Raw genomic sequence first — 13,110 nt, forward strand, 5'->3', positions numbered from 1 at the left:
TACTCATCTTAATATTCAACAGGGAGTCCTCTCTATTGACCTCATTACTAATTCAGGATAACACTGATTAATTCAGCTGATGCAATTGAAGTCTTAATCTTATGATTGCATACCGCATCCGTTGAGTACATATCCACATACACCATTTAGGAAAACAGATAATTTTCTATTCTCAAGTATCACAGACACTATGAAAATGAATTTATCTGAATAATTCTTGTGTTTTTTATATGTAGAACTTAATTAATTTATCTTTTGGCATAAGAACATTTTGCATTAATTTAAATGCATACACACTTGTACATCACTGTAATATCTAAAAGAAAGACATTTGTACTACGATCCACTACAGCAGATCTGTATAAATCATACAAAAATCTTTAAAAATCAAATAATTGCTTAATAAATTAATGCAAGTGTTTCAATGTTCAATCATTGAACACAAGTTTAATAATTTGTTTAACTACTTTCAAAATTCTTATCAAACCAAAATATATACAAAGACAACATAATATATATCTCAATTCAACAACAATAAATCTGCACTTAAAGAATGTCTCTCAAAACCTTAAGAGTTTTAATGAATTCAAAGTATTTCAAATGTATTTTGTACATTGATTTATTTACTGTACAATTTTTTTCATCTAATCAACTAATCACAGATGGTTCTTTCAGAAATGGTTTCAGAAATGGGAAACATTGGAGTAACATGCCCACTCCTGACCTAAAATGAAATGTTCTATTAAATCAAATTTGATATAGCCATGTTGCATTTTATTATTTATAATGTATAAGTATTAATTCACAATTTAGAAAAAGGAACTTCTTCAGCACTGATAAGCACACGTAACTTAAGTAAAAAGACAAGTTGCATTAAACTATCCAAGTCATTGCTTGTCAAAAAAAAAAAATCAGTTTCAATGGAGATTTATACTTTTTACATACTTGGTATTTAAAAACATTTTAAATAATTCAGATATGACACATGCACTTAAAAGTTTAATTACATTTCACATTTCACATCAGTCTTTGAACATATGCCAATTCAATTGAGAAAATAAAACTTAATTCATGCAAAGTAATTGATCTATTTATGCAGGCAAATTTGGAACAGACAACCATCATTTTTCATTACTGCATTATCAAAATAAGTATATGAATTGATAAACATGCAGGCAATCTTTACTAACCAAAGCTCATGAATCACCCTGATGAATGATTTTATGATGCTGCCACCTACAGTATTGTAACTTAAAACTTCTAATTATTCTTTAAAATATCACAGGCCTCCCAACCACTTGGAGCACCAAAATATGGGAAATATTGGTATTTTTGACCCAATCAAAAAGAAAAAAAAATAGAAATTCCAAGACAAATTCAGAAATACCTCTCGTTTTTTTTTTTTTTTTAGTATGAAGGTGACCATAACTTTCAGTTGTAGCATTAAGAATGAAGTTTCATTTATTATGTAGTCTAAGATACAAATTCAAAAAAATTCCTAACAGAATGGCATCAACTGACCTTGACTGAAAAAATTGGAAAAAAAGGAATAACAAAAACCTTGCTCAAATATGGGAATCTTTATTGAATTCCTATTAAAATAAAACATTGGAACAAGGACCCACCAAACAACTGGAATTATAGAATCACTGGGCGGACTGACATCATGCAAGCCTCCATGCCCACTACAAGCTTTTTTCTTCAGTATAAATATACAAGCACATGCTAGCAAAATACTGCCAAAAATGAAGCAAACAAAAAAAGCAACAAAATTCTTACCTTCAACTTTACAAATCAAAATTAAGCTGTAAAGAACAAAATATTAATGAAAAGTTCATTAACAACCTTTAACTCTCCGTTTTTGAACATATAAATCTATCATATGCTTATAATATAATAATACAGTGTGTTACTAATTGTCCTTTACTCTGAAGTGTTTGTATACGTATTATCTTTAGAAAAAAAATGTAAAACATTTGTTTTGACAGTAAAACTTTTTACATTAACATGATAATAAACAAACAGCAGCTGTATCACATCCAATTCAAAAGAAATTGATTATAAAATCAATAAAATATTTCATAACATTTAAATCAACCCATTTAATCTGAAATAACGCGACAGCATCTAAACCACGATAGGCACCATTTTATATAGTAATCAACACAAATACAGTTGACCTAGTATAAACAATGCTAAACTAATATAATGTCCTATATTTTGACCTTGATCTTAATCTGTATTGTACACACTCCAGATAGCTATAAATTCACTCACAAATGTCCTACTTTTTGACCCTTTTTTGTACAGCTATCAGTGAATGTGACTAATAAACATGCCCACCACCTATAGGTCCAACAATTTTAGCAGATTATCAATCACAGACAGAGAGATCCCAAATCTAGTACTCCTATCACAATTTTACTAAATATTGAGTGGTGAAGGGGTTATGATGACAATGCTTTTTTCACTTTAGTCAATTTCATCTAATCCAAATGGTGGTGACTTAGGGTCCTGATACGTTCTACACTTTATAATCCTAGTTCACATTGCACTAATCATGACTAATGTCCCTATATAAGCATTTACCAATGTTATATATATGCAGAGCCAGGTTCTACTGACAAAGTTCCAAAATCATTTATGACAGCGTTATCAAATTCAACTTTTTCACCACCACCTCCATTTTTCCTTACAATAGTAGTGTCGGTGGTTCCATATCCCTCCCGCTCCTTTACAAGGCCAACAGTGGACAATCTGTGTGGAACATGCTTTCTGGCAACCTCATCATCTTCCTCTTCTTCATCTGTCTGCTTCAAGTTGTCCTCCAGTTTCTGCAACTTCTTGCGATAGATGAAGCGAGCTACCAAACTCAGTAGGAACATCTCAAATGTGATGAGCATGTGGTCTAAAACTGAGAGATAAAAACATTTGTCTCAAAACACATAATTCTTCTTCATATATTTGTGTGAACAAGGAGGCACACTTAAAAACAGAGACTTACTGTGAAACTAACCACTTCAAAATTAGCCTGCAGTGAGATATGTAGGCATACATGTGCACAATAAACTCCAAACATTGCTGAAGCAAGGGTAAAATGTAGCAAAATACTTTTTAAAAGTTAAAAAATATAGCATTTAACAGTCTACTTACACTGTGCTCTTGAACTGGATGGCATCAGGGAGGTGCAAGGAATGACTTTAACAGTGGCCAGCAGTGTGGTGACAGTGTTTTGAAGGTGGGCCACAACAAGAACTATCTGTAGCAATATAAACTTAGGCTGAATACTGTAATGTTTTAGTGGGAGTTTGGAGACACGGTATAGTAAGAGCAAACCATACATAGCTGTTATAGTGCTCACAACTTTAATTGCAGTCAAATATGCATAGGCAGACCTGGGATTCCCCTAAAAGAAAAAAAATATATTAATCAAAAGTCATTTAAGATTTTCAGATGTATATAGAAAAACCAAAGAATAATGTATATTATAAAAAATGATTGAGGGTCTATTGTAATTGACTAAACATGCAAAATAAATTGGGGGGGGGGGGGGGGGGGGGGTTTGTATTTATATTGATGGGAAGAATGTGTTAGGTGTGACAAACAATGTGTAAGTCGTGATTACTTTTTGAGGCAGTGTTATGGATGTGGCAATACATTATTTTTGAACAATTCTTTGTTGTAACATTGTAAACATACTTACAAAATCTCTTGTATAAAGTCCATCTGCCCAAAACACAGCAGACAAGAATGCTACTATAGGGCTCACTATTATAATCTGATGAACTAGTCTTTTGATGAAAAGCAAATTTTTTCTGAAAAGAAACATGTTTTTGAAACATCTAAATAAACACTTAAATATTAACATAATTTTCATACTTTTTTGTTATATAATTTTAAAAAACTGATAATTTGAAGTGGATTTTAAACAGTGATTCTACTTCAACATAATTACATCAACAGGTGTTATTCTTAAATGACAATAAAAAGATAAAAAAATAGGGGTGTGCAAAAAGTATCAGTGTTACTTACATTGTAAGTTTAATGTTTGGAAGACAGAAACAACAGCAACAACATGGAGGACTTCTGAGAGCAATGGAATACTGGGATAACTGCTGAATCATGTTTTCATTGTCACCATAGTAGTTGATCATCAGATGAAGAAAAGCATAGATACAAATGGAGAGGTAGCTGAAATTAAAATACAGAAAAGGAAATTTCTACTCATAAACAGACTGCATTGCATATGGTGTATGCTGACCTAATGTTACACAAAATTACATTCTGAATACCTCACATTTTGTTAATGGCCCCTTATCTTTATCAAAAAGAAGAGAAATCTGATGATTCATTTTACAATATCTCATTATTTAATATGCAGAGAGTGAGAATACAGGAATAAGAAGCAAGGAAGAGGGATACTCACATAGTAGACACCAAAGTAGCCAAGGTACTGGCCCTGGGAACACATATTCCCATCATGGAAGTAAAGCTAAATACCTATAGGAACAAAGAACACAATAATTGAATTACAATTCTTTGAAAACATAGAATACACACCGACTTTGGCAGAAAAATACCCAGTCCAAATAAGACTGCAGTATTTCAGACATTCTGGTTAGAGTAAATAGCAACATGTTTACAACAGCAACTGAATAAAGTCAACAAAACTTGGAATTTTCAATTTCTTCAGAAATGATATCAGTATTTTAAGTCAGATTTCTAGAAATACTAGTGTGCTTATTCCTCAATTAAATATGACTCACCGGATACAGGCCCAACAGAAGTATTGTTTTCTGTCTTCTTGTCCAGTCCATTATATTGTTCCTGATATACATTATTTCAACCAAGTATAAGATCACTGTGATCATGGTCAAGAATCCACAAATACTGATCAATACAATGCCTCCAACATCTAATCCTGACATAATAAATAAAAGAAATAAAGGGATAAAAGATTTCTGTAAAAAAATAAATATACATTGTATAGTGTAAAAATATAAGACAATTAAAGAACTTTTGGTCACAAATACATTGTACATTATAATTTTAAAATTCACACTACAAAAATAAATTTCAAAAACGCTCTTTTCTTATTAAAATATAATTTTCCTTATTTTATGTGATTGTGATTTCTGTTGTAAATTAATCCCTTACAAATATCCCAACATAAATTTATAATTTTTATTTACCCTGGAAATACTCCCAGGAATGAGGGATATCATCAGAGCAGTTCACAGTATCCATTTCTGCTTACACCTGAAAAAAAAATTGGGGGGGGGGGGGGGGGGTTTAAATGAAAAACGTGTACAATCATGACCTAAAGTAAGAAACATTTGTGTTACATAATTTCAAAGTTACAAATAATATGTAATTGAAGTTGCCTCATAAAACTGTAGTTTATGAGAGCATTCACATCCAGAAGAGCCAAGGTCTAGCAAGGCCGAGACCTAAATATGGCGGACCTATATGAAAGGAAGACCGTGTAATCCTTTAATAGTCTCTCAATGACATTCATTGACATTTATTGAGAGAATATTAAAGGATTATGCAGTTTTCCTTTCATGTAGGTCTGCCATATTTAGGTCTCGGCCTTGATAGACCTCAGCTCTTCTTAATGTGAATGCTCTCTATGAGTCTGTCAATACCTGCACTTCTTTGCTAAACTGTCAGACTGAAATAATGACCTCCTCTTTTTAAACTCAAGTCTATACCTACTGCATTCTGCTCATTTGCAAAATTGACACCCACATGTTTGATATCTGCTGATAAATAAAATCATGACCTAGAAGTACTGTACCTACTTATACAGTATGCATACACAATTGAAACTACTGATAATATGTCAACAAATATATATCCGATATGCCCCACACTGATCGCATAACTTAAAAATAAAGCTCAAAGATAAATAAATAATCTTAAAGTGTCACCAGTCTGGAGAAAGAAAAATGCTATGGGGCACATCATTTAATGGAGACAGCACAAGTAATTATTTGATCTACATAATCGTATTCATGCAGTTAATTTTTCCTCTTGATATCATTTAAAATAACTTGAATGAATGTATTATTAAAAAGAACCTGCTTATCAAAAACATTTTCTTCTGAGTTTTTGAACATAAATATTTTAAAATGGACATTTAATTATCTTACAGTACATGTTGATGTGCCCTACCAAAATGTGTATATTGCCAAAATAAGTGCTGGTACTAGTACTGGTACATCTCAGATGTGTACTACCGGTAGTATTCTACTGATATACCTGGGAATCACACATTCATCAAGCAAAGCACTGCATCTAAACAGCACATTAAACAAGATAAAAATATCAATAATTTAAAATACAAAGAAAAAGGAAATGTCATAGGACAGGTTACTTTCCAGCTGGTGACTCCCTTTCTTCACGACCCCCCCCCCTCTCCCCACTGAAAAAAATTAGCATGCACACAAACATGATCCATACCATACACCAATGATTATATGTACACCATTCAACAAAAACTGAAATAAATTAAAACTGATTGTAATTTGTATGCATTTGAATATGTGTTATTTTTCTACCTGTTTCTGTTGGTCTGACTCAGAGCCAGCGTGCGTATCACCTCTGTGGTTCCAACCCGTAAATTTACGGTACCACTTTGGTCAGTCAAACTTGTTTCAGTCAAGTTTTAAACTTGAGCAAAGTTACCGCTGTCGACTGTACCGAAGGCAGTTTCCAAATTCAAACTTTGCAAATGATAAGGTACTGCATTATTTAACTACTTTTATACAAACAAAATCACTATGTGAGGTGAGGCCTAAAATAAAACTCTGTTGACAGGCCAGAGTTATGTACTTGACCCCTGACCTTACAACGTGCTTTGAGTAGCACGTGGTATTGTAAACACCGTATTGTGTTCGTATGGAACGCCATCCACGCAAAAAATCAGACTTGCAATTTAATAGCCAAATGGCATTCTAACAGCCTACAAGAAATTTAACAGTGGTCAAAATAATCTAATAGCCAACCCATAAAATTTAACAGTGATAAAAAATCTAATAGCCAAATCATAAAATTTAACAGCGTTAAAAAATCTTACAGCCAGCCCGGGAGCCAGCGGTCTGCCGCTAGGTGGCTTTTAACCAAACCGGAAGTTGTAGAATTTGAATTGCGTACATTTTTTTTAGATTTATAGGGTGTCAGAAACGGTGGAATATCTCGACTACTAAGGGTATGGGAGTTTTGTTATGTATACTGTCATTTAAAAAATAAATTTCAAATGATGTGAGATGCTCCTTGAGTTGATCTAAACCCTATTTTGTGTATAAATGCGAGATTGAAATCGAAAATTTACAAAAGTTATAACGGAAGTTCAACTTTAACTCTAAAGCTTGCATTCTTAGAGAACAGGTTCCAATTTTGAATTACCAGTAAGTTGAGGCAAATTTATTCAGCTTTCTGTCAATGTAAGCATGTAAGGAACTTTAACGTTATCCAGGAATGGCACAAATCAATTCACACCCATGTATGCAAAAAAAATCGTACTTGCAACAACCGTAAGGCAGCCTCGTTTTGACTTAGTACATTCTTGTTGTAATCTAACCTCGTTTTGAATTCCCCACCCGCACAATATTGTCTATATAGAGAAGAGAAGCTTGCACAAGAAGAATGGAGGAAATATGAAAATACAAACATTTCTTTTTTTTTTGTAAATAAACATTTATCTATTACATGAGGCCACCTGCTGCCAGTTTCTTTTTATTGAAATAATAATAAAAACAAAACAAACAAGACTTTTTTATCAATTTAATTTGCTTTTTTTTTGTTACATATGAACCACTATATAACATTCAAAACACAATATCATCAACAAAAATATCAATATTGTGAAAGCCAACAGGGATTAAAGCTGATGCAAATATACATGTATATTTGTGGCAAAAATTATTTTTTACTTTATTAATTTACCTGGGATCAGAAATTTATTTCACTGATACCAGTTAGTCCTGCACCAGTCTATATTTTCATTTGAATTTATTTCTGTAAGTGTCATAGTGGTGATTTCACAGCCAAACTTCATTTAAAAACTTTCACATTTAATGATGTTACATGAATCTGTTAATGTATTTTATTCATTAGAAAGAACTGTAACCAAGTTTTAAAAGAATGTTTTCAGTTTATAAAAGGATTAAATAGCTTTATTTATGGCTTCATGATAGCTGCTTGAGCTTCTGTCATAATTGCCAAGGAATGGCAAAATGATTAATCCTGGTCCCTTTCATGTTCTTCAAGCCTAGAAAAATATTAGATTAAAACATTTAAAAGATTTAAAAACTAACATTCAAAAACACTTTTCTAACTGCATATATATTACACACACACACAACAACAACACACACTAAAATCAGTATAAATAATAAAGCACAATCTTGATAATAGGGAAGCTGGTATCAACTGAATTATCTAAAACAGTACTCTAAAAGTGTATCAATATTGATCAATGAGCTCATCATCAAGAGCTGAGCAGTGGCAAACATGCTAATCTTCAAATCAATTAAATTCCCATTTAAATGAAGCTCTGAAGTCTACAAACTACAGTGTTCACAACTATAATACACTAATTATTGTACTGGTACACAATATTTATAAGTTAAAACAAAGGAGGAATTTTGTTAATATAATGTTCTTTTTTTCATGAAACATTTTTCCCTCACATACTTATAACCTATGTGTTTGTGTGTGTGGGAGATTTTAAACAAAAATAAACTGTTCCTTCTAACAAAAATTTGCCTATGATGGCTATCACAATTTGAAAACATATACACAATGTTATAGCACTTGGCATTTTATGATGCACAGTATGCACGTATGTATTGCAAATGGTCAACAAATGGGGGTAAAAATGTAATAAAACTTATTTTGACTAACAAGTTTTCCCCCATATTGATATCGTACTGTACATTTGTACCCTGCCAAAGGGGCAAACATGTTAAAAGTCAAAATTTGTTATTCATATTTTTAAAAAGATGCTTGTGGTTGGTTTTCAATTTTGTATCTTTCACAACTATAATTTACAAGCATGTGTGGCCCCACACTCATACCATGCACACACATGCAGGGCAGATAACACTGCTTTTCACTGACATCAACATCCAACAACTATAAATCGACTTTCCCACACCTTGGACTTGGACCACAAGGAAAACACATGGGTAAATGTCCTAGCTAAGCTTTCTCTTGGGCATGATATATTATTCACTTTATGATAAAATAAAAAAATATGTTCAAGTGATATATACCAACAAATTGATATGAAAAGCTACTCACTACTTGGCAATGTACATGTATATTCAGCTTTGTAACACTGACATCTTAATTGTTATAATTGTTTTTTGGGCATTCTTGTACATGATAATAATAAATAACTGATAAATATTTTTTATCAGTTTATACAAGTTTCACTCCTTTTTCATGGAAATTTCAAAATATTACTTTATTTTTGTTTTGTTTTTTTTCATCTTACTTAAATCAAAATGCAAAGAAATAGCATGAAAAGGAATATGCAGAATATCTAAAAAATGGCTTTCATATCCTCAAATTCAAAAGTGACCTATCCCCCTCTCATTATATATCTATCTATACAGAATCAAGTATACTACATGTCATTTTGCGAGCCATTTCTATTAATAAACATCAAAGCACAAAAAAAAAAGCATAAGAAGGCAAATACTCAATATTTTATTGTGACATTCATACAAGACATGAGGCAAGACTGCCCCCACATTCACTCTACTGTGATCGCCCCAACCACATACACTGTCATTTCATGAAGTATTTAATCTAGTTAACTTCAAAACACAAAAAAATTGCATGAAAATGCAAAAATTCAATATTTAACTTCGACATTCATTCAAGATGTAACACAAGACTGCCCATGTAGTTACACTGAACATTGCAAAATATACTACCTGTCGGAAATGTAGAAAATCAATAAGTTACAGGTTAGGTTCCTACCTAAATTTTTTACCTGTTCAAAATCAAATGTCAAACTATTTAAAAAACTGAACAGATAAAGAAAAATCACTGTTATCTGCATTTGGCACAATTCAAAAGAACGTGTTTACAATTGGGTTCTGTGTGCCGCCATTTTGGAACACGACAGTAACTTGACAGAAGATTCAGTGAAACCGATACTTAAACACTACTTTGGTATATAAAACATAGGTTGAGAATATACTTTATCGTTCTGTCAAGTGCATTAGTAAAATTATCAACATATCAGCGTATAAACGCCTGTTCATCTTACCTGTCTCTATGCCTGCTTCTCCCGCCATATCTGGGTAGGCCGCCGCTTCAGGTTTTGAAAACGAGGCCAAATCTAAAGTTCTCCAAAATAACCGTCATATGAGCCGGTGGCTCCCGGGCTGAGCCAACTCATAATCTTACAGCCAACTTCTCAAAACAGGCAAGTCAGCATCTAACGCTAGAGGTCACTGCTGTCACGGGTCTATCCGTGGACGGCGCGTAAAGTGATGACGTCATCTGGAGCCTGAGAGATGTTGTTCAACATCCACATAACGTGGATGGAAGGTCGAATCAGAACTAATATGAAAGAGTATTTTGCCACCGGAATCCATGGAGTTCCTTCTCGAAAGATGCACAAGAAAACGGTGTTCAGTTTCAAACCCCCGCACTAAGTAATGCAAGGTTACATCGCGTAGGGTAAAACATGGCGGTGCCTAGGACGCATTGTCCTATCATAGGTCACAACTGGACGTAATCTGCATATGCATGAATCAAAACTGTGACCTAATTTCACCTAATGCATAATCTGGGTCACTAGTCTCACGTTTTACTACGATGGTAATACAAGTCCAACGTTCATCGCATTACAATCACCGATGGGATGACAGTGAACGTTCTATTTAAAATGATTCTTTTAGAAACATATATTTATAAGTGATTTAATATGTAGAACAAGATAAAACAAACGCTTTGTTGAAAAGATTTTTATTATAAATTAAAAATATGGTAAAGGGACCAAAACAATGGGGAAATAATTCTATGTATACTGAGGTGCGGTGGCCCACAAGTGCACTCCAAATTCCAAACGACACTCCCAATTCTAAACCTCACACCGAATACTTAAACTTCACTCTCAATTCTTAAACCTCACTCCGAATTCGTAAACCTCACTCCGAATTCAAAAAGCTCACTCCCAATTCCACTATGCCAATTCTCATCAAAGTTCTCTTCGTAAAGCTCACTCCCATGCAATTCCACTATGCCTATTCTCATCAAAGTTCTCTTCGAGAAATCTTATGAAACGGTAATTCGTCTGGGACAAATAATTTTTTTTTAGCTGGGCGCTTCCAGTGAAAGGTTCTAGAAAGTTTTAGCAAACAGTGCGAATTGTGTTACATTTTGGTTTGCGTGATACATACCTTACGAAAATAAACCAACAGTTTACGTCACAAGGTCAGTTGACTTCTCCAGCTATTTTCAGTATTTTTCACAATTACACACACACACATACACACACTCTCTCTCGCCAGGGACACAAATTGGGGGCAAGAAGCAATTTACAGGTTTACCATTATAGATAAAAGGACAAATTAAGTGACACTGCTCCCAATTTTCTCAACATAGGATTGATACTACTAATAATCCATACATGTCAGGGGTGGATCCAGGATTATTTGAAGGGGGATCTGTTTTTTTTTTTTTTTTTTGGAATGACAGGCTGCACATGCAGAGCTGCCCCCCCCCCCCTTATAGGGCGAACAGTGCTATTTGGTATGTTTTAGAACTATTATTCAAAATTCTAATTTTAACATTGGTGTGATTTTTTTTTACAGAATTCAAAAGGGGGGTCAAGACCCCCCTCACACGCCTCCCCCCCCCCATCCACCACTGCATGTTATTCATTCGAAATCGATTAATAAAGTGTAATTAATCTGATTAATTTCAATTATTAGATTATCTATGATCTTAGATGAATATTTCAGCTGCAAAAGAGTGAGGGGCTACTAATTACTATTATCAAGTATACTCGGTTATATAACAGGTACGTATGATAATACGGATTGTTTTGCCCATTTATAAATAATATAAGCCAATGTCGACACCCTGAAACATGTTATCTGTATTACACATTCATTTCAAAATAGTCATGTGAAAATGCTTGAAGTTGTCACGTTTATTTACATACATGAAGTGCATAAATCTGTTCCTTCCAACGCTGTTTCAACTCGTAATTCTGTTCTCATATTCATAATACATGTATAATTCCTTAAAACGACACACACAAGAAAACACGTAAACATAATATATTTTAATTGTGACTTGCTGTTAAGTACATGTATGTTTATCCCTATTTTCTTCATTTCTTCTATTTCCTTGAGCTTAAAAGGATCATACGTCTACGTCATCATTTTGTGAATGGGAATACAGCGCACCAAGTAGTATGAAAAATAACTAGTTTTCACACGAAGTCCTCTATTGGCAAAATCCCCTAGCCCATCTTAGAATATTACTTCCGACTTTATACGGCAGTGAACGGCGTTAAAATACGAATTCGGAGTGAGGTTTACGAATTCGGAGTGAGCTTTTTCAATTCGGAGTGGGGTTTACGAATTCGGCGTGAGGTTTACGAATTCGGAGTGAGCTTTTTTAATTCGGAGTGAGGTTTACGAATTCGGAGTGGGGTTTACGAATTCGGAGTGAGGTTTGCGAATTCGGAGTGAGCTTTTTCAATTCGGAGTGAGGTTTGCGAATTCGGAGTGGGGTTTACGAATTCGGCGTGGGGTTTAAGAATTGAGAGTGAAGTTTAAGTATTCGGTGTGAGGTTTAGAATTGGGAGTGTCGTTTGGAATTTGGAGTGCACTTGTGGGCTGAGGCTTTTTTGCTCTTACATTTTCACGCTAAATTCATTCCAGATTAATATCAAAACCACATAAAATATTCAATTAGGACAAACATATGCGTACTTGGGAGTTTATCTTTATGTTACATGTTCATATACAGAAAAGAGAATATATTACAAGCACTGGGAATTACATTCATATTTAAATGACGTCATCACTTTACGCGCCGTCCACGGATAGACCCGTGACAGCAGTGACCTCT

The 13,110-nt window shown here is 33.6% G+C and overlaps 1 protein-coding gene across 5 annotated transcripts; it reads right to left on the reverse strand.

The window, feature by feature from the left end:
• Positions 1-8: 8 nt before the first annotated feature.
• LOC106162720 (organic solute transporter subunit alpha) lies at positions 9-10,915 on the reverse strand. 5 transcript variants are annotated; one of them, XM_087005036.1, is made up of 10 exons: positions 6,564-7,074; positions 5,193-5,259; positions 4,767-4,921; positions 4,427-4,500; positions 4,033-4,191; positions 3,704-3,815; positions 3,154-3,406; positions 2,697-2,914; positions 1,780-1,805; positions 9-724 (listed from the first exon to the last, which is right to left on the reverse strand). In XM_087005036.1, the coding sequence occupies exons 2-9, from the start codon at positions 5,245-5,247 to the stop codon at positions 1,788-1,790; spliced, it is 1,044 nt and encodes a 347-aa protein (XP_086861162.1). In that variant the 5' UTR covers positions 5,248-5,259; positions 6,564-7,074; the 3' UTR covers positions 9-724; positions 1,780-1,787. The 5 variants fall into 5 exon arrangements, with proteins under 5 accessions (XP_086861162.1, XP_086861163.1, XP_086861161.1 ...); XM_087005037.1 differs by lacking the exon at positions 9-724 and having other exon boundaries at positions 1,566-1,805; XM_087005035.1 differs by lacking the exons at positions 9-724; positions 6,564-7,074 and adding an exon at positions 10,429-10,915 and having other exon boundaries at positions 1,566-2,914.
• Positions 10,916-13,110: the final 2,195 nt, after the last annotated feature.

Source organism: Lingula anatina, chromosome 2, assembly GCF_051362555.1.
Source record: "Lingula anatina isolate TDL-2025a chromosome 2, LinAna3.0, whole genome shotgun sequence".
NCBI lineage: Eukaryota > Metazoa > Brachiopoda > Lingulata > Lingulida > Lingulidae > Lingula > Lingula anatina.